Source organism: Phacochoerus africanus, chromosome 7 (genome assembly GCF_016906955.1).
Source record: "Phacochoerus africanus isolate WHEZ1 chromosome 7, ROS_Pafr_v1, whole genome shotgun sequence".
NCBI classification, from domain to species: Eukaryota; Metazoa; Chordata; class Mammalia; order Artiodactyla; family Suidae; genus Phacochoerus; species Phacochoerus africanus.
In genome coordinates this window covers 104,848,085-104,870,653 of record NC_062550.1, presented here as the reverse complement: position 1 = coordinate 104,870,653, position 22,569 = coordinate 104,848,085, and the positions used below count along the sequence as shown (strand labels likewise).

The following is a 22,569-nucleotide window of genomic DNA, read 5'->3' as shown; positions in this document are numbered from 1 at the left end:
TTCTCATTAACTAGTGACTTTACTTTTTTCTTTTTTGCTTGACAGAGTTTATAGGAGGATAGGAATATCATATGCTGGTTAAAGTTTTATTATTAAGTTCATTTTTTTGGTCTTTTTTGTCTTTTTAGGGCCTGCGGCATATGGAACTTCTCAGGCTAGGGGTCTAATTGGAGCTGTAGCCACTGACCTATGCCACAGCCACAGGAACATGGGATCCAAGCTGTGTCTGCGACCTACACCACAGCTCACGGCAACGCCGGATCCTTAACCCACTGAGCAAGGCCAGGGATCAAACCCGCAACCTCATGGTTCCTAGTCGGATTCATTTCTGCTGCGCCACAATGGGAACTCCTATTTAAGTTCATTCTTGAAATAAATACTTGATCTTATAAGCTGAGCTGTTAATTTCATTTATTCATTTGTTTTTTAATATTATGGAGGTAGCCAAGAGATGGCCAAAATGTCTCCTGTTAAAAGAGAAATTAGCTTTTCTTTGTTCTGGATTTCCTTCCTCTAACAAGTGCCTTCTGGTGGCAAGTTAATTTTATTTCCACACTGAATTGGAAGGGGGCTGTGAAAATTTTGGTCCAAATTTTTACTTTACAGACGAGGCCCCTGGAAATGTTTTAAAATATTAAAAATACTATTATTACCTGCTTGTGCATTCGAGTGGCTGATAAGCAAGCCTTTTTATAGCTATATATACATTAATTCTCTCCAGTATGTATGAATCTAATAATTGGTTGTACATGAAGGATACATTTATTTCCTTTAAACCAGAATAAATTGCACTCTGAGCCCCAACTGGATGAGAAGATGTAATCCTGGTCCTTGGCTTCATTCCCTTAGAGAAAAAGCATCCAGAATAGTCCTTCCTGTCTTTGGCCCACAGTTTTCAAGCCTGTGGATTCTTGAAATTTGCTTTGCTTCTGTGTTGCACGCAAGAGCTGGGGATCTTTACAAAGACAAGACATTGTGGGGCTTGAAATTCAGTTCCTTAGGCTTATTTTCAGCCATCTCCTCCGAGAGCACCGCCACTGCTTTGGGCACAGGTGCTGTGGCTCTTGAGCATTGCAGCCCCTGCCTCTCCCCTTCTCGGTTCTCAAAGAAGAACAACCATGTCCCACCTCCATCTCTGCTACCCAGAGATTCCTAATATCTCTTCAAGGACTTTGGAGCTTGATAAGAGGCAGGGAAAGCCACTAAACATTCAGGTTTTGTTCTACCGACATCCTTATGGCGAGGCTATTCAGAGCGTTTGTCTATCTGCTTGGATATGGGGGCGTCTAGGAAAGTGCCATGAGATGAATATAGAGTAAAATTACAGTAAAGGAGTCCTCTGTGTTTCCACGGATTAGAACATGCCCTTAGAGTGTCCCAAATGTAAGCGTACACCTTGAATGCTCTGGGTTCCAATTCTGCCTTAACGGCGAATGACACTTCTTTGTCACCCATCAGCTTCCACTTCATGCAGTGAAGCACGGTGGGTGGCAGCCAACAGAGCACTCCTTTAATCCTTGACAAGGAGAATAAAAGGCTTTTGGGAAAAGTGTATCTCAGTTGCATATATTAACTGTAATATAGTTTTTATATTTAAAATTGTTTTCACTTTAATTTTTTTTCGTGTGAAGGGTTGAAGGATGCTTGCCCTACTGCCCTAAAAATATGATCCTTGATGAAGTCACCCTCAAATGTGTTTATCCAGAAGACTGTAAGTGTGAACCTTACATGATTTATTCTGAAAAGTGAAATACTTGAATTTTTTTCCTATGATGGCGGGGTTATAAACAGAAATTTTAGGCAGACAATAAAGTAACCTTCGTAAGATTCTTTTTCGTGTCTTTTGCAAAGTGGTGTTGTACTGAGTTACTCTCTAAGCCATGTTACTCTTCCCTCTAGCATTCCTCCTGCATTTTCTCTCTCAAAACGTTTTACTAGAAGCTAAACATCCCTGTATCAACTATGTGGGCCTTGCTTTAAGCAAAACAGATTAAGGAAGAGTCCTTTGTTTCTTTGCAGGCATACCTCTGATGCCCACAGAACCAGCATTAATTTCACCAGGTGAGCCATCTCTACCCGGGTTTACAGCTCTTCTTACAATTTTAGATGCTACACTCGGCTTCGCGTAGTTGAAATCTTGGCATTCTTGTGACGGTTGCTGGTGTTCGTACCATCCCCTTGACTAGAGGACCCAGAAGTCACTGTCATTTCACTAAAGAGGTGTTCCCTGGATCAGCAAGCCACATCTTCAGATGGTTTCTGCATTTGGCCCACCTCTGTCTGCATTTCAGAGATAACGAGAACGTCCCTAACATTTTTGCCTCAATTTTAGCTTTTACTAAATCCTGATTAAAATTTTGCAGTGATTAACATGAAAGAGACATTTAAGGCAGATGAAGTCACCCGTTAAGCACTTTTATGTCCATCCCTGTGTTCTCTCCCAGGCTCTGGAGGAGGCGTTCTGGGGTCAAACCCTCCCCTCTCTCTCTCCCTGTGAAATTTGCCTCAGGAAAGGATTGAATAAATCCACTCACAGTGAGGCTTGACAAACAATGTATTATTTCTCTTGGGATTATAATTTAGAGCAGTTCAGATATTTATTCTTTTAATTTATTTGGCACGTTTTAATTGTCACCTCTGTCAAGGCACTGTCCTCACACAGAGGCTGGGGAGGGGAGAGGAAGGGAGAATGTGAACAGGTCACAGCCCCCACCCTAAAACAGCTAATAGTCCCTAGGCTGTTGTGACAGTACTATAGAAGTTAGTACAAGCAGTGGGCACGAGGGGTCTTAGACTTATTTCAGAGGGGTGGACTCAGTAGTGTAACAGAAGATCAGGGTAGGATAACTAGAAGGAATTGTGTGCCTGTGCAGAGGCCTGGAACGGAAAAGGAACTGTCACACAGGGGCTTCAAGCAGCTCCTTGTATGTTGAGTGTGTAGTGTGAGGGGAATTTTGCCAAGAGATGAGGTAGAAGAGATTTTCAGGGGCCAGATCACAAACGGTCCATTGTAAGAAACTCTGGATTTTTTTTTTTTTTTCTGAGAGCCATGGGGAATCACTGGAGGACTTTATAAAGGCCTGTGACATCCTCCAAATAATAGTCATACTCTTCTTAATAGCTGGTATTTATGGGGTACTTACTATGTGTCAGGCATTGGACTGAAGACTCTACATATCTTCAATCCCAATGAGGATGCTGTGAGAGAAGTCTTGTTACTCTCATTGCAGAGACGAAGAATTACTCTACTGCTGTGAAATTTTGAGCATCGGTGAATTTAGTACAGTTTAAAGCATATTTTGAGGGGGGTGCTTTCCCTACATTGTTTAATTTATGGAGGGAATACGTCTAGGATAACACTGCATGTGGTAAATATGAGACACACACTGTTGTTGATTCTTCGAAGTACCACTGTGCACTTTGCACCCTCTAATATCCCCCCCAAATCAGCATCATTGTATATGTTAAACATCTAAAACTATGTAAACTGCCATGGCCAATATGTAAGGGAGATGCATTTTATTCCATGACCCTGAAGAGTAAGAAAAGCTCCTGTAAAATTATTTTTATTTGTAGATGATATGATCTTGTATGCAGGTTGTTCTAAAGAATCCACTAAAACCTAGCAGCACTAATTAATGAGCAAATAATTATAAATCATCAGACTTGCAGAGTACGAGACCCGTGTGCTAAAATCAAATAGGTTTTGATGTACTAGCAATGAACAATCTGGAAGTAAAGAAAGCAATTCTGTTTATAGTAGCATTGAAAAATACATCAGAATACATTTGGCAAAAGGAGTATAATACTTGCATAATGAAAACTACAAAATATTGTTGAAAGAATTAAGAAGATCAAAATAAATAGAAAGCCATATGATGTTTGTAGAAGACTTAATATGACTAAAATGGTAATGCTCCCAAATTTGATATACAGATTTAATGTAATCTCTATCAAAATCCAGTTACTTCTTTGCAGAAATGCAAGGAGCCCAGTATACCCCAAATAGTCTTGAGAATGGACAAAATTAGAGCACTCACACTTTCCAATTTAAAACTTACTACAAAGCTGCAGTTATTAAGACATCTTGATTATTACAATTCTACCTCCAGACAGTGCTTATAGCCCTTTGATGATTTTTTAAATTTTTTTAGATTTCTTTTTTAAATTACTCAATGAATTTTATTACATTTGCAGTTGTACAACAAAAATCATCACAACCCAACTTTATAGCATTTCCATCCCAAACCCCCAACGCATCCCCCTGTCTCCCAACCTGTCTCATTTGGAAACCATAAGTTTTTCAAAGTCTTTGAATCAGTTTCTCTTCTGCAAAGAAGTTTATTGTGTCCTTTTTTTTTAGATGTAAATGATCACATATGATGTTGGTGTCTCACTGTCTGACTGACTTCACTTAGCATGATAATTTCTAGGTCCATCCATGTTGCTGCAAATGCTATTATTTCTTTCCTTTTCATGGCTGAGTAATATTCCATTGTGTATATGTATCACATCTTCTTGATCCACTCCTCTGTCGATAGACATTTAGGTTGTTTCCATGTCTTGGCTATTGCAAATGGTGCTGCAATGAACATTGGAGTACATGCGTCTTTTTGAGTCATGGTTTTCTCTGGGTAGATGCCCAGGAGTGGGATTGCTGGATCAAATGGGAGTTCTATGTTTAGTTTTCTGAGGAATCGCCATATTGTTTTCCACAGTGGTTGGACCAATTTACATTCTCACCAACAGTGTAATAGGGTTCCTTTTTCTCCACACCCTCTCCAGCACTTACTGTTTGTAGACTTTTAGATGATGGCCATTCTGGCTGGTGTAAGGTGGTACCTCATAGTGGTTTTGATTTGCATTTCTCTAATACTGAGGGATGTTGAACATCTTTTCATGTGTTTTTTGGCCACCTATATGTCTTCTTTGGAGAATTGTCTGTTTATATCTTCTGCCCATTTTTTTAATGGTTTTTTTCTTTTTGGTATTGAGCTTCAGAAGGTGTGTTTATAAATTTTGGAGATTAATCCCTTGTCAGTCAATTCATTTGCAAATATTTTCTCCCATTCCGTGGGCTGTCTTTTTGACTTGTTTAGGGTTTCCTTTGCTGTGCAGACACTTTTAAGTTTAATTAAGTTCCATTTGTTTATTTTTGTTTTTACTGTCATTACTCTAAGAGGTGGATCTGAGAAGATATTGCTATGGTTTATGTCAGAGATTGTCCTGTGTTTTCCTCTAAGGGTTTTATAAGACCTATCCAGTCTTATATTTAGGGCTTTAATCCATTTTGAGTTGGTTGTTGTGGATGGTGTTAGGAAGTGTTCTAGTTTCATTCTTTTACATGTGGCTGTCCAGTTTTCCCAGTACCACTTATTGAAGGGGCTATCTTTTATCCATTATATATTCCTGCCTCCTTTATCATTGATTAGTTGACTGTACATGTGTGGGTTTAATTCTGGACTTTCTATCCTGTTCCATTGATCTATATGTCTGTCTGTGTGCCAGTACCATATGGTTTTGATGTCTGTAGCTTTGTAGTATAGTCTGAGGTCAGGGAGCCTGATTCCTCCAGCTTATTTTTCTTTTTCAGGATGTCTTAGGCTATTCTGGGTCTTTTTGCTTCCAAACACACTTTACAGTATTTTGTTTGAGTTCTGTGAAAAATGTCCTTGGTAATTCAATTGATGATTTTAGAAGACAATGGACTATTTTATACTGCTGAGACCAGTCACACTTACAGTCATCAGAGTTTTCCAGGACTCTGTGCTTGCTCTGGGCCAGAACTTTTTCTCCGTCACTTTGCTTAAGCATTTATGTTGATGTAAATGAAGATATTTCAGTCTGTAAAAATATCATATTCTCTAGAACATACAACATCTAATATATCGTGAACACTGCTTATAGGGCCAAAGGATGGGAATTTTTGTTCTACTTTATTCTGAACGTTTGAAACTGTAAAATAAGTACAAAATGAAGGCTATTTATAGAATTTATTTAACAAAATCAAAAGTTTTTTCTGATGTCATCTTGGCAGGCTTGATAATGGCCCTGCAAAGATGCTCATGTATTAATCCCCAGAATTTGTGAATATGGGACCTTACGGAGAAGAGAACACATGTCAGCATCAACAGGGAGGGAGAAAGAGAGGGTGGGAAGGGGGAGAGACTGAGATTTAAGGATGCTACTCTGTGGCTGTGGAGATGCAGGAAGGGGCCATGATCCTCAGATCCAGGCAAATACATAGTTGGGAAAGGCAAGGAAACAAATTCCTCTGTAGAGCCTCCGGAAGGAGCACAGCCCTTGCTTCTACCTTGATTTTAGAACTTACACTTTCTAGAACCATAAGATAATAACTTGATGATATTTTAAGCCACTAAATTTGTAATAACTTATTTGCAGTAGCCATGGGAAACTAGATATTGACATTTTTAGGTGGTGTCAAAAGTGGTGGCCCTGCAAGCTAGTCTAGTTAGACAGTCCAGCAAGACAGTTTCAGCTAGACAGTTTCAGCCGTTCATTTTGGCTCTTTCTTAGCCCTTCAGACTTTGAATATTTTAGAGATACGTTTAGAACTAACAAAAAAACTTTGGAAGGTACTTCAAAGGTGTCTAGCAGTCACATTTTCCCTTTCCACGGATGGCTCCTTCACCACAGCCATCGCATGGGGTCTCCACGTGGTCCGTAGCACCACCTACTCTGCTTGCAAAGAATGCATTCTGGAGATTCACCGAGAAAATGAATCAACCTAGCTACTGATTTTAAAAATGCAATAAAATTTGTCACTCCTCAGCAATCTTCACTGATCCCATTGCTATTTCTATCTGTTCAAACACCATCAAGGCAGTGAAGATGTTTATGGAGTGGAGCCTAAACTCAGGCTCTGAAATCAATCCCAAGTTAGAGTTCTGCCTCTGACACTTACCAGCTCACTTCTCTGCACCTTCGTCTCCTTATCTATAAAGTGGCAGTCTTGTTGTCTACTTCACGGGGTCTCGTGAGAATTAAATGAAATGATTTGTATGAAATTCTTAGCGTGGTTCCTGTCACAAGTTAATTTCATGGATGGTCATTTCCGTTGTACTAATGGAGAGGATGTCTTCATTTCCAGCAGGTCCAGAAATGGTTACTCCCTCGGTCTTCACTGTACTTGACATGCTGACACCAACCACAGGTTGGGAATGTGAGGTATGACTGGCTGATCTCGTCAGTTATTCGTCATTTCCGCATCATGTTTCTGCACTGCTGTCCAAATGCTGCTAAGCTTTTCATACGCTCTCTTGTCTTCCTTTGCTAAGAGGAAATAAGCATTACCTTTGACCCACTGTATTTCCTTACATGTCAGGTATTTCTTATTAATAAGATTCTGGACACCCTAAGAAAAGCAAATAAAATGCAAATGAAGTCTTAAGGATGATTCCTTAATAATAATAATTATATGATATTAGGTGTAAAAACAATTATGTGATAATTTAATACTTTTATCTATTTATGAATTAGGTAATTTATTAATTTAATAGTAGTAATTGAGTGTGATTTTTTAGTAATTACTTAGTGATAATAATTCTTTATAATAATGAAAAGTTCAAAGTAGGCTTTTTTGTTAGGCATTTAAAAATATTTATTAAGCAGCTACAATATGCGAGACACTGTTGGCAGATATATTAGAAAGCAAAAAAAGATAAGGCCATTGAATCCCAGAGCTAGTTATTGTCTTGGCTGAGACTTGAGAAATTATCTCTTTACTCCAAATATGCTACTTGTTCTGATAAACAATTATTTATTCAACCAATATTTATTTCACACTATTTCTGGCCAGGAACTATTCAGGCACCATGGATAAAACAATATAGTAGCAGGAAAAAAACTCCTGCTCTTATGGAGTTTATGTTTTACTGGGTTCTCAAACAGCCAATAAACAAGATAAATTGTCTTATGGTATATAAGATATTCGAGACTGGTGCTCGGGAGAAAAATAAAACTCTTTCCAATGAAGCGATCCTCACTGATCCCTGCTGGTAAAGTGCCTGTTACTTAGAGTAAAAACGTCTAAAGAAGTTGAGTGAACCACGCAAAGGCATTCCAGGCAGAAGGGCCAGCAGGTGCAAAGGCCCTGAGTTGAGAATGTACCTAACGTCTCAAAACAGTGAAAGAATGGCAAGGAAGCTCTTCAGTAAGTATAAAATGACAGGATGCAAATTTGGTTTTGTCAGGCCTTGTGTAAAGACTGGTTTTCATTCTGAATGACACAGGAAGAGAAGAGAGACTTTTGAGCAGAGGAATTTTATGATCTGATTTGTTTCAAGAACATTTTAGGTGCTTTGTTGAGGGTAGGTACCAAGAGAACATAGAACCAGTCAGGAGGCGACAGCAGTGGAGACGGTGAAAAGTCCCTGGATTCTTTTGATCTGTTTTGAAGATTGAGGCTCTGGAAATTGCTGAAGGATTAGAGGTGGGGTATGAATGAAAAACAGGCGTTAAAGATTCTAAGAGTTTTGCCTTGAACAAATGAAAGATAAGGTTGGCATTCATCAAGATGGGAAATTAGGGGACCTAAAGATCTGGTGTGGGAATAGCCCAGACTTCAGTTTTGCCACACAAAGTAAGAGTCCTCTCCAATATAGCAAAGCTGTGGATTTATAGATCTGCACACAAGTGGAGTTCAGGGCAGAGCTCAAGTTAGGATGAAATGTGTGTGATTCTCAGGATGTAAATGGTGTTTAAAAGCATGCGATTAGACGAGGTCACACAAGGGTTGAGGGCAGACGGGAGAGAAGGGCCGCTACAACTTTAGCAGATTGAGAAACAATGACAAACATGCCGAGGGTGTTAACCGCGATACAGGAGAAAACGGAGGAGGTTGTAGGTGACCTGGCACCAAAGAAAGAAATGCTGAGGAAGACGGAGGAATAGCCTGTGCTAAGTGTGTTAGTGGGTCAGCTGGATGATGTCTGAGAGCTGATTGCTGTATTTGGCAATGTAGCACTCACTGGCGATCTCATTAGATGGTTTCTCAGTGGAGTGGAAGGTACGGATTCCTTGGTGGTTTCGGTGTTTAGGGGTTTTAGTTTTCTTCTAAGCGCTTGCATTTTCTTGGTTAAATGGAAAGCGAGATCAATACCTAGGACTTAATATAACTTATATACAGAAAATTTTGCAAAATTGAACTTGATTATTTGTCTACCTTTGGCTTTTAAATTGATAAGTCTGCACTTTATCCTATTTAGAAAATTATTTACCCTTTCTCATTCCTGTTTTGTTTTTTGTTTTTTTTTTTTAGCATGTGTAACATTGGAATGATAGAAAATGACCCACAACATTTAGGAATAATTAAATGAAATAAGCTACTTTATGAGTGCATCATATAAAATAGGTGCAAATAGATTTTTCTTCATCCAGTCCCTGAAATGCAGCATAGAGCAGTAGTTAAGAACACTGGTTTCAGAGCAACAGTGTCTGAACTTAAGTTCTGATTCTACTATCTGTTAGCTTTAAAACTCTGGGCAAGTTAATTTGAACTTCATTCTGATATTCTCAGCTGTGAAATAGGGAAAGATATTAGTACCTACATCAGAGGGAATAAATTGAACTAATGAGAGCAATGGAGGCATATAATAAGTGGTATGATATAATTTCTATAGTTATTACTCTAATTTTTATAGAAGGTAATTTGGAAACTTAGTTTATAATGATACTATCCAGGTGCTGTAAAACTGATATCACAGTTGCTTTGTTAGTGAAACATCTGAATAGTGTTTGTTACATCATAATTTTTTAAAACTGACATTAACAGAAATATTAATTATACGCTAGCTTTTCTAGCTTCACCATTCCTTTATTTCATAGACACACACACACACACACATTCTGTTTTCCATCATGGTCTGTCCCAGGAGATTGGATATCATTCCCTGTGTAGGACCTTATTGTTTATCCATCCTAAATGTCATAGTTTGCATCTACTCACCCCAAACACCAGTCCCCCCGCCACTGGAAACCACAAGTCTGCTCTCCATGTCTGTATGTTTCTCGTCATGTACCAGCTTCATACAGTGTAACGTGAAAGGCTGACTGCCTCTGCATCCATGTTTGCAAAACGCTGATCTAGCTGGTTTAGAACAAGACTTCAGTTTGCTCCGAAGTTGGGTCTGTGGGGTGTTCTTACGTCCCATCAATATTAAAGTAGAGTTTAAATGAAGTTCCCACTGAACATAGATGACCTCGACAAAAATCTACAGTAAATTTTTAATTGTTCATCTTTCAAAAGGCTTTACATTTAAGAAGTGTACACTATAGGCAACATGAATGGGAAATTTAAAAATTAATTGAAAATATTAGTTGAAATGGAAAAAATGCATTCATTTTCTTTTTTGTTCATTAACAGCCTCAAAAATTTGATCCTGTTTATAACTGTAGCCAATACATATGCCTTAATACGGAATGGAAGTTGTACAACTGGTCCCTGCATTGCCCAAAGGGCTTGGAAACGCCTGCCTGTGGTTTCCGGGGAAGACCGGTTCAGGTGAACAGAGACGTCTGCTGCCCTGAGTGGGAATGTCCCTGTGAGTCCACTGTGTCTTCCATGGCAATCAGGCTGTAGTCAGGGGGAGATCGTATTCTTTTGACCCAATCAAGCCAAAGTCATGGTTGAACTTTCTTCATTTGATATGTGAATTTGCTTCCCAGTATGTACCTTTTGGAGTTGCTTTTTGCCAAACATAGTAAGACTAATTGAAAAGATGTTTTTCCAAGAGCAGTTATGACTTGCAGTAACTAATTACAAATAATTAGTTAATAGACGAAATCCATTCTCTACCACCTTTTAGGCCGGTGTTCCATGTTGTCAGAACTCAGCATCATTACATTCGATGGCAACAATGCGGCATTGTACAGTATGGCTTCTTATATCTTAGTAAGAGTTCCTGGTGAAGTTATAGTTGCTCATATTGAAAAGTGTTCCATGAATCAGGTAAGTCATAATCTAGTCTTTGTCATTTCTTCATAAATCTAGTAGCTGAAGTATGTTGCAATATTAGGTGTTCCCAGAATAAAGAGGGGCTCAAGAATTCACTGAGATTTATCTTCTGGTACTTAAAGCAAAATGTGTTTCAAGTGGATGTATTTAGAAACATTTAATATTAATCCAAATAATGTTTTTCAAAGTCAGATAATTTTTTCTATTAAAGCTTTTTTCTTTATACTTTTTTTTTCAGAATGGAAACTCATTTAAAAAGCTAGTGAGTATTTGCAAAGTGTTTATTAATTTCCCTCTGTTTAGTGCTAAAATTAGCTTCAGAGAGTTTAAAAATTTTGTTTTCAAATTAAGGCTTCCTCTGGAAGAATCTCTGGACTTTGTTTTAAGAAGTTAAATTTGACCACATCTCTGCATGAAATACTTGTCAATCGGGCAGAAAGAAAGGTAAGAACACGAAGTTAAAACATATGCTCATGTTGGTTGAAATTTAGAAATTACATAAGCCAAGTTCTTTCCAAAAAAGGGAAATTTAAATAGGTCAGTAGAGTTTCATTGCTATGATGTCTCATCATTCTTTTCATGGGAAGTCTAAAAATGTGTTTCGTAATATTGTATGTCTCCTACCATAACATGGCAACGGTTGTGAAGATTTTTCCCCTTGTGAGACTACCTGAAATGGCCGTGTTGACTACGCTGCAGCGTTATTGCGTAATGTGAGTGCTGAGCTTCTTAGTGTCGGGGTTCATGTTTGTGTTTCAAGGGAGACAAGCGATAATGAGGTGAAAAAGAGGATCCTAAGGTGGCAAAGAGGGGCAGCCAGGGGTGCCAGGATGAAGACCACTGAGAGGAGAAGAGATGGAAAAGCATGGTTTTGAAACATTGGTGCCATTGCTTTTTCAGTGAATAAATGATAACGAAGAAGAAAACGAAGGGATATTCACTGTAGAAGAGCAAGGCATCATACAGAAGTGGGAAAGGAGCCTTTTGATTTTACAGGAAAAACCTTTATCCTAAGAAATTGTGTTTACTAAATAGGCATGATTTCTGAGCCAGATGCTTCACTCAGACCTAAATGGATCTCTCAAAAACATAAGAACATAATATATACGGGTTTTGCTCAGAAGAGCGAAGATAGTATATGCTTTCTGGAAATAATTGTTTGTTAGCACAGGCCGTACATTCTGGACTGGAAACAGTGTTAAAGTGAGTATGTTACTTTTTTAGACAATGGAATTTCTATGTATACCTTTGATTTTAATTCGATTGGTACATTAACAGGAAGGAGGTGGAAAAGAAACTCAAACCTGGTCAGGGGCGCAGTTGTCAGCATTTGGGTGGAAGGGCTTTTTTCGGCCTCAGCTGAACTCATGGCTGGTCACGCATTCATTTGAAAACTTAGTTACTTAAAAGTCATATAGGGAGTTCCCATCGTGGCTCAGCAGTTAACGAACCCAACTAGCATCCATGAGGACGCAGGTTTGATCCCTGGCCTTGCTCAGTGGGTTAAGGATCTGTCATCGCTGGGAGCTGTGGTGTACGTCACAGGTGTGCCTGGGATCTCACGTTGCTGTGGCTGTGGTGGAGGCTGGCAGTTACAGCTCTAATTTGACCCCTAACCTGGGAACCTCCATATGCCGTGGGCGCGGCCCTAAAAAGACCAAAAAAAAAACAAAAAACCATGTAGTGAGTTTATGGGATAAAATGGCACAGGTCCTGCTCTCAATTAACGTGCAATTGTATGGGGGGGGGGGTTGCTTAAATGTAGTTATCTGCCAGTTAAAAGGCAAAGGGAAGAATATGGTAGGGTGATGGCCAAGATACGGACACAGAGATAAGGGTCATTTAAATGCAGCTTATAGGAGAGTCAAATAGACATTTTTGGAGGAGATGACACCTAAGGTAAATCTTAAAGAATGAGTAGAAATTAGCCAGGCAAAGAAGAATATTTCAGCTTGAGTGTGGCTGTGTGAGGAAGGTATAAAGATGGGAAATTTACTTACTGCTAATTATGTAACTTTGAGAAATTTACTTACTGCTTATTACAGCTTACGGTTCCATGTCATTGTTATTTACAGCACTGAGTTAAGTCCTTGGATTGTTCATATTAGTATAACCAAGAAAATATGCTAAGATTATAAAATATAGGAGTTCCTGTTGTGGCTGAGCGGTAAAAAACCCGACTAGTATCCATGAAGATGCGGGTTTGATCCCTGGACCCCCTCAGTGGGTTAAGGATCGGGCGTTGCCGCGAGCTGCAGTGTGAGTCACAAACGTGGCTCGGATCTGGCATTACTGTGGCTGTGGTGTAGGCCACCAGCTGTAGCTCCGATTTGACCCCTAGCCTCAGAACCTCCATGTGCCGCAGGTGTGGCCCTAAAACAAAAACGATAATGAAATAATACAATATCTAGTCCAAACATTGGAAGTAGATTATCTGGGACTTTTCATCTTTATCAGGACTCAAAATTGGTTATTATGAACATTGTAATTAAATAAACACTAATTTAGAAGATCAAAGAGAGAACCCAGATTAAAGAAAACCTCCTGAAAAAAACTTTATTATCTTAAGTTTTTATTGGGGGTAATGGTGTAATCAACATATATTGGGAAAAACAGGAAAAAAAGCATATAAAACTTAGAAGAATGTTATGTTTTAAAGAAAATAAAGGGCAATGAGTTTACAACAAATATTGAATCCAGAAAAATACAGCAAAAAGGATAAAAGAAATTAGGAGTTATGAGAATCTGGTAGCCTTGGAAAAATAAATTTTTAAGCACTTAAAATTAGTTTATATTAAATCAGAAGAAATGGCAAAATCTGAATTCTCTTTTTTAATGAATGTATGTTTAGGCATAAACATTCTTCTGGTGAGTGTAGACGCATTATGTCATTTCAGGTCCACGTGGATTCTGCTGCTGTGCCTTTACCCTTTGCAGAGCAAGACCTGTCCATAGAGGATTCTGGCTCAATGTATGTGATTGCTACTCCGGCCGGACTAATCGTGAAGTGGGCTCACCTCACGGGGATTGTAGACATTCATTTCGGCTCTCAGTTTAACCTGTCATCCCACACAGAAGGCCTTTGTGGTGAGCACTGCTTTTCAGTCTCTCTTTCTTCCTCTGGTTTTCATTCACATTGCACTCTTTCGGCCCCTCTTGCTCCATTTTTCGGGCTGGAGAAGTGGTGTTGGCTTTCAGTTCCGCATGTTCCCAAGTCAATACGGAAGGAAGCAGTGTCTTTCCATGAATGGGCTGAGAAGCAAGGAGGAACAGTCAACCTGGGTATTTTATGGAAATATTTGCTTACCGCTATTACTACAATACCGTTTGTATTCCTACTAGCTCATCTCTATTAAACATTAATGAAGTATTAAACATTTTTTTTTGGTCTTTTTTGCCATTTCTTGGGCCGCTTCCCGCGGCATATGGAGGTTCCCAGGCTAGGGGTGGAATCGGAGCTGCAGCCGCCGGTCTACACCAGAGCCACAGCAACGTGGGATCCGAGCCGCGTCTGCAACCTACACCACAGCTCACCGCAACGCCAGATCCTTACCCACTGAGCAAGGGCAGGGATTGAACCCACAACCTCATGGTTCCTAGTTGGATTCGTTAACCACTGAGCCACAATGGGAACTCCTGAAGTATTAAACATTTTACATATTTTAACTCATTTAATTCTAGCAGTAACCCTAATAAGTAGGCACCAGCGTTAATTTATAAGTGATAAAAATGAGGCATAGAATGATAAAGACTTAGCTTTGTTTCTTTTTTTTTTTTTTTTTAAGTTTGCAATCAAAGAATACTTGGTGAAGTCCCATCTTGGCAGTTACATACAGGGAACAAAGTGTTCTGATTATTAGTCCCAGTTTTATTTTAAAGTATTACGCCTAAATGTACTTTTACATTTAATATCACAGTATATTACATAGATACTTAGGTTTAATATCACAATATATTACATAGATACTTAGTTATAAGCCAAAGGAAACAAATTAGAAATATCTCTAGGTACATAAGAAAAATAAAAAGAACAGTACTGGCTTTGGTGTCTGTCAGAAAGTTAAACAGAGCTATCCCCTTCAGAAATATTTAACTAAACATCAGTTTTCTTAACTTTCAAATGGGAATAACCATAAACTGCCTTCAAGATTGTTGTTAGAATTGAATGTGAAAGTTAATGTAAAACACTTAATGCATTGCTCAATACAGTCACTAAATTTTAGTTTACTACAAATATATCCATTTTAAGCTCACTGAGTATTAATTGAGTAAAAGTTTGTGCATCAGCTTCTGAATGTCTGACACTATGCATGGTGCTGGCAACTCAAAACAAATAGACCAAGTCCTTGCTCTCAACAAATTACACGAAATACCCAAATTTCTGCTTGAAAAAAGTCAGCTACTTGGTTGAAATTTTGGCTAAAATGGTTTCAGTGTCCTTGCCTGTTTAGACCATGCTCAACTGAACATAGCACAAATTTCTGCGGAGGCTTAGGGTTATCAGTGTGGGACTAGGTATTATCATGGTGTTGGGTATACGTAATAACTCAGTAGATATTAATTGAGCAGTCACCCAGAGACCTTGAGAATGTATATTTTTCTCTTCTGATTTATCACCTATGATTTGTTTGATTTCCATGTTTGTTTTTTTCCTCCTTCAGTGTCAGCTCATGCTTTTATGGAGACAGTCTGCTAACTGGATTCTTACCTAATCCTTATAGTAAAGCGGCTAGGTCACCTTTTTGCTAACAGGGGTCACCCCTGAACTTCATGCCTCTGCAACGGGAGAGGGCCAGCTGTTAAAGGCAAAGCCGGCTGCTGGCCGGCAGAGTCGTAGTGGACAAGAGTGTGACCTCCTCCCAGACCAGAACGGGAGCTCCTGTTCTGCGGGAGAGGTGGCTGGAGTCGCAAGGAAAACGTATTTTTACCAACCATTGCCTTTCCCCAGAAGAGTTTAGACTGAAAATATAGCTGCTTTACAGTGTGGTCCACTTAGACATGAGTTCTGTTGTTGTTTTGTTGTGTTTTTGCGCTGTAGCAGTCTCCTGCATAGGTCTAAGTGTAGGGCAACTACAGCAGCAGAACTTTATTGAGCTTGATGTAACTACTTGAGATTAAGATTTGATACCTAGAAATGTTTTAAAAAATCTTTCATTGCTAGAAGCCTTGGGAATTAAGAAAAATTTGTTGTAAAGTAGGGTATGATTCAGATAAGGTATGGTGAGCTCCATTCTTTGTACTTTCCTTGGCTGTGCCTCTAATAGATGAAAAGCAAGCTCTCTTCTCAGTCTGACCTCCCTCAAGGAAGCCAGAGGCTATAGCAGGTTGTAGCATCATAGTCATAAATAGACCATGTCACCCCAAGGAGGAGAGATTGTTCATGCCCCAGAATTCCCAGGTCAAATTCTGAGCTTAACAAGGTTGTCCTAACTTTGAACAAATCTCTGTGTCTCAGTGACTGCCACGAGCTGACTGGTTTCTGCCTGGATTACCTGTAATGGTTGTTACTGAAAGGGAGTAAGAAATACTTTGATGCCAGTCAGGTCCCTCTGCTGGAGTGGTTCATGTTCCAGGTAGTGGGCAGAGATAGTTTTGAAAGGAAAAGTTAATGTTTTCAGACAGGATTTTCCTAGAGGAATGGACGCCAGAGGTCCAGTCTTCCAGGGAACACCTTGACAGATTTAAGAACGAGTTCTTAAATTAGGAGACAGTGGTAATAAAAGAGTGTAGGGACAGAATCAATCTCTTCCTTCTAATTCTATGATCTTTTCCATAAAGCTTGGCGTCTCCGACCATGATTTTGTTCTTATCTGGTTCAGACCATTCCACACTATTTTATCGAAGAATCAGCTACACAATTAAAAAAAAAAAAATCCATCAGTGTTAAAGACAAGACATCAACTTGGAACCTGACTCCATAAATGACTTCTTCCTTTTAAATACATTATTAAGATGATTTGTTTCTCCTGCCTGTATTTGGTTTAAGTGAATTTTTTTCTTGCCAATGTCGCACGTCTCTTAAGGAATCTGCAACGAAGACCCAGATGATGACCTCAGGATGCAAAATGGCACAATCATTACGAATGTGGAAGACATAGAATTGTTTATTGAGAGCTGGGAAATTGAGAAATCCTTTGAGGTAACAACGCGAAGGCCCGTTAGAAATTGTACTGAGCACGACTGCAGTCACTGCATCGAGTTACTGAATAGGAAAGCTTTCATCCCATGCCATGATGAGGTAAGTTGGAAGCAACGACCGCTAAGAAGTGTCATGGTAGACATGTTGAGGGGAAGCCAGTGTGTTCTTGTTCTTGCCGTGGTGTTCTCCTACTGAAAACAGTTTATCCCCAGACCTTCTGCCAGTCTGCTTCGGGATTCAAAATAATGTGTTGTTTCTAGGCTTACAGAACAGGAAAGATAATTATCTACTTTCTCTCCATGTTTGTCTTTCTGGACTATAGCTACAGTTTTCAAGAAAAATGAAATTTCGTGCTATGAATAAATGCTTCTAGGAGAAAGAGATCAATGCCGCTTAACCCAGTCTAGAAACCACGACTGGGAGACTTGGATCAATTTCTGGCCGCTGTAGTGTATACTTGTAATAGAACCTGTCACATATTGAATGTAATCGTTCTGTACTGGTTTCTAACTTTCTGACTTCAGGTAGCTAGTAGCTGTTTTAAATATTTGAGTAAGAAGATCTGTTGTTAGAGACAAAAGACAGAAAAATACAGCATTTCATGAATCGTTAAATGAAAAGTCCGTGAGCATCCAGTAGTAGGCGCTCTGTTAAACTCGTGTTGCAAAAGCCAAGTTCAGATCTCTCCTTGCTCCCCAGGAGTCTGGAAGGCAGGCAAGCCGGTGAACAGATTTTTCCCAATATGTAGTACAGAGGTGCATAGGGGCCCAGGTTGGGAGAAGACTTCCCAGAGTTTCCGATACATGAATTATTTGGAAGAATGAGTTTTCCAGGAGAGATGAGGGAAGAAGGGAGACGAGGCAAAGAAAACTAATCTTTGTGACTCTGATTTAACCCCTAGCCTGGGAACTTCTACAGGCCACAGGAGTGAACCTAAAAAGACCAAAAAAAAACAAAAACAAAAAACAAAAAAAAAACTTAAAGGAAACCCTATGGTAAGAGCAAGGTTTCTAGAAAGGGCCACGTTAGGCAAACGTTGAGGCGGCTAGTGCAACACTTCGGGAAGCGGAGTGTCTGGGAAGTAGAGTGAGGGAATTGTCAGGGCAGAGGGAGTTTGCCCTGAAGGACCCTCCGTGCTGGGCCCCCCCGCTGTGGACTCTGCAGCTCTCGGCCCGCCCGTGAGTGCTCTGAGGGAAACGGCAGAGGATATGAAGTCATGGGACCTCTCTGGCGCTTCAGTTTCAATTAGAGATTTGCAGGCACATAAGTTTTAAATATTTACATTTTTAAATGCATGCATATAGAAATGAAAAAAATAGCAAATACTTTTTAACTCATTTCAGCATAACAGCGTTCAAAAATTCCATTTCTGACTGGGAACTTAGACGTTTGAGTAAATTAGGGAACGTCCAGCCTGACGATTCAAGGCCTAGCGAGGCCACACAGTGTCCACCATTGAGCCTGTAACCGTCCCAGCTTTCCCATAGGATCTTGCCAGTGAGTTTGATGACGAAAGAAGGGCATGCTCGTCCTTCAGTTTCCCCACTTCTCATCTTCATTCTCATTTGCAAATCTCCGCACAGCAGACAAGTTGTCTTTTGAAAATGGAAGCAGGATTAGATTGTTTCTTTACCTAAAATCCTTCGGGGTCTTTCACTGCCTCTTAGACCATATTCTAAACTTCTATTCAGGGCTCCTCGGGTCCTCTCTGCTTTGTCCCGCCTACTTTTCCAGTTCCTTCTTGTGCTACACTCTTATTGCTGGCTAAGGGCCAGGCGTTCCAGCTTCCTTTAAACTATTTCAAGGTTTTTCCTGTGAATAAGCTTTTATGCTTGCAGTGCCCCAAGCTGGAACACTTCCCTCCTCTTCTCTGTTTTAGCATGGTGACAAAGGCTTTAGCTGTGAGATCCACGGGAATAGGACAGGCCTGTTTTATTTATTATATTCCTCATGTATAATACAGTGACTGATATGCAGTTAGGTGCTCAGCAAATTATGGGAGGATGCATAAGTGAATGGATGAATGGAGGTTACAGGAGAATCCGCTTTTGTGGGTTAAATAGAGAAGGGATATGATTTTTTTTAAAACATTGAATAAGTTAAGTCATATGGAACTTCCAAGCCTAAAATACATGGAAAAAACTTGGAAACATGTTTTAGATCTCACGGAAGACCTGTCAAAACCAGGGATCAGGTTGGGAATTTACTAGTATATGGAGTTTTTAAAATAACGGTAACTACTGTTGCATGTGCTCGAGTCTGCTCTGTACACTCTCCATGTGTTAGCTCACAGCAATCTCAGCAGTAGTAGGTTGATTATTAACTTTGTTTAACTTATGAAGAAACAGAGGCAGAGAGGTACATGCCCAGGATGGTGGTAGAAGCTGCGGGAATGGGTGAGCTGAGGAGGAGCATTCGTAGTGAGTAGACGGGACCCCTCAGGGATGGAGTCTAGACAGACCCTCGGAATGAGAAGCAGGAGGGGATGACAGTGAACAGACGGAACGTCACCCCAGCGTGAGTCTCTCCAAGCCGGAGGAGAGGCTGTACGAATGGGGGGTGTGCCTGGCACCGCAGGCCTCCGAGGGGGTGAGGAGGTGAATACCAGTGGTCTCTGAATTTGGAAAGCGGGAGGCTCTCGATGGTCATGGTAAATATTCCACGCGTTGTGAAATGGTTGGCAACCGAGGAGATTCAACAAAGGAGACGAAGCAGAAAGTAGAGTCTTGGTTTTTATAGATGGAGACCTGGAAGAAGAAATGGTGGGAGATGAAAAACATTAAGTATTTTTGCCTGACACTTTGACCTGTGCTCCAGTTCCACATCTGATTCTAGAAGCTTAGTGTATTTGCTGAATAAATGAATGGAGAAAAACTCGAGTAAATGTTGTGATAAGTTAAATTATTTAGATTTCAGGTATCTCTAGATAAAAATCAAACAATCTGTAGAAAAAAGTGAGTCTAACTAAATCGAGCCTTGGCAAATTATGTGAATTATTTGACAATGTTCAATATTAGTACATACTTTTTGAGAAGTATTTATAACCTCGTTTAATAAGCAGTGCCATGTATCATTAAAGAAAGCTTTCGGAGCTTCCAATTTTATCCATAATAAATCAAAATCTTTATATATATACATGCGAAGATTGTGATCCCAAAATGTAATATCAGAAATAGATTTTTACTAGGTCCGTATACTGTCTTTCTTTTCCATCTTTAGAAGCTAGGTTTATATAGATGAATACATACGATATTTATTTTATCTAAAACATGTTTAAAAATTATAAATTCAGTGATGACATCTAATATTATGAAACTTCGAAACTCTAGGGTCGAAGAGGAACTGTAATGAATAATAATTTGCTCCCTTTTGATTCTCTAAATAGTTTTAGTCTAGCTTAGGGCCTTTAGAGAATTAAAACAATGTAACTTATCTCAAGGCACGATGTATCTCCAGGTTTCACCACAGGATTTTTGTGAAAAGATGTGGATCAATTACACCTATTTTTGGAACTATGAATGTGATGCCCTTTCTGCATATGTGGCTCTATGCAACAAGTTTGATGTTTGTATTCGGTGGAGAACACCTGATTACTGCCGTAAGTAGTACTGTTCAAGTAATATTTTCTAACAATCAAATAACATTCCATTTTTTTTTTTTTTGGTATTTCTTCCTTTGTTGTTCATTGAAAAATCATTTTGGAGGAATAAAATGAATGTCAATGTAACCTATAGTTCAAGCTCAGTTCCCCCACTTAAACGACTTCTGTTTTCATTCTGGTCTAAATTTAAAGGGAGGTGGTCAAGGAAGCAGAGAAGGAAGGCCCTGAGCTCCCCTCCTCCAACAGATACACCAAAATTACATTTATCTACAGGGAAACCAACTATAAGAAAGACCTGAAGACCAGCAGGAAAGATGTTTCCTGTCCTAAAGAAGGAACAACAGCAAGATGGTTAGGGGGGTGGAGATGCTGTGTAGCTGGGACACATACACCTTGGTCAGTGACCCGCACACGGGAGGGTATCACAATTACCGATCTTTCCTGAGAAGGGAGGAAGCTGAGCTCCACGTCGACTTCCCCAGCCTACAAGGGCTGCATGAGGAAGACGCGTCCCAGCAGTTCTCCCTTTGAAACCCAGCGGGGCCTATATTTAGGAGAGCTGGAGGGCGTGGGAAACAGCTACTCTGCTCTTGAAGAGTGTGCACAAAGTCTCCCACGCTCCACTTGGCGGAGCAGAGGAAATAGTTTGAAGGGGCCCTGGGTCAGAACCCCTTGCTGATCTCGGAGAGCCTTCTGGAGAGGCAGGAGGCAGCTAGACTCTTGTTGGGTATGAAGACACTGGCCATAGGCATTTTTGGGAGCCCATTCTACTGTGATAACACTGGCACTGGCAAAACCCATTTTGGAATCCTCTCTCTAGCCTGTTAGTTCCAGGGGGCTTATCTGCCCTTCGGTGGCCCCGCACTGGCCCGTAGTCCTCCAGGCTGTGCAGAGAGCCATGCAGAATCCCTACCCTACCCTGCAGTGGCCCCCAGCCACTGTGGCCAAGTAAACTGGGCCAAGGGCCAGCCCTGCCTAGCAGTGCACCCACAGTAGTTGGACCTGCCACAACAGAAGGGTGCACACAGCCTGCATAGGAGGTTGATCCTAGAGCATATACCTCTGGTGACTGGGGAGAGTGCGCCCTGCTGAAAAAAAAACAACAGAAAAAGACATCAAAGAAAAGAAAACTATAGGCCAGTATCGCTGATTAACATAGATACAAAAGTTATCCACAAAACATTAGCAAACTGAATTCAACAAAACATTCAAAGAATCATACACCACAGTCAAGTGGGATTTACCCCAGGGATGCCAAGGATGGTTCAGTATCTACAGACCCATCAGTGTGATAAGCCACATTACCAAACTGAAGGATAAAAAAATCATCTCAATAGGTGCAAAAACATTTTTTTACAAAATTCCACATCCACTTATTACAAAAATCTCTCAACAAAGTGAGGATAGAGGGAACATATTATACTAAAGACCATGTGTGAGAAAGCAACAGCCAACATCATGCTCAACAGTGAAAACCTAAAAGCATTTCCTCTAAGGTCAGGAGTAAAACAAGGACACCCACTCTTACCACTTTTATTCAGCGTAGCATCAGAAGTCCAAGACACAGCAGTTAGATAGGAAAAAGAAATTAAAGGTACCCAGATTGGAAAGGAACAAGTAAAACTGTCACTGTTCATAGATTACACAATGCTGTTCACAGATCACATAATACTAAACAGAAAATTCTAAAGACACCACCAAAATAGATTATAGCTAATAAATGAATTCAGTAAAGTTACAGGGTACAAAATTAATATACAGAAATCTGTACACAAATGACATACTAGCAAAAAGAGAAATTAAGAAAACAAGTCCATTTACATATTGCATCAAAAATAATAAATACAGAAGAAT

General features: G+C 39.8%; 1 protein-coding gene across 1 annotated transcript in view; it reads left to right on the top strand.

Moving 5' to 3' along the window:
* Positions 1 to 22,569, top strand: part of OTOGL (otogelin like) — a 152,670-nt gene that overhangs the window by 102,879 nt on the left and 27,222 nt on the right. Inside the window, exons 35-45 of the mRNA XM_047785805.1 lie at positions 1,632 to 1,711; positions 2,020 to 2,125; positions 6,538 to 6,596; positions 7,112 to 7,188; positions 10,385 to 10,562; positions 10,827 to 10,969; positions 11,214 to 11,237; positions 11,327 to 11,419; positions 13,873 to 14,062; positions 16,999 to 17,213; positions 20,571 to 20,712. Of these exons, the coding sequence (XP_047641761.1) occupies positions 1,632 to 1,711; positions 2,020 to 2,125; positions 6,538 to 6,596; positions 7,112 to 7,188; positions 10,385 to 10,562; positions 10,827 to 10,969; positions 11,214 to 11,237; positions 11,327 to 11,419; positions 13,873 to 14,062; positions 16,999 to 17,213; positions 20,571 to 20,712 (1,307 nt within the window). The remainder of the gene's footprint in view (positions 1 to 1,631; positions 1,712 to 2,019; positions 2,126 to 6,537; positions 6,597 to 7,111; positions 7,189 to 10,384; positions 10,563 to 10,826; positions 10,970 to 11,213; positions 11,238 to 11,326; positions 11,420 to 13,872; positions 14,063 to 16,998; positions 17,214 to 20,570; positions 20,713 to 22,569) is intronic.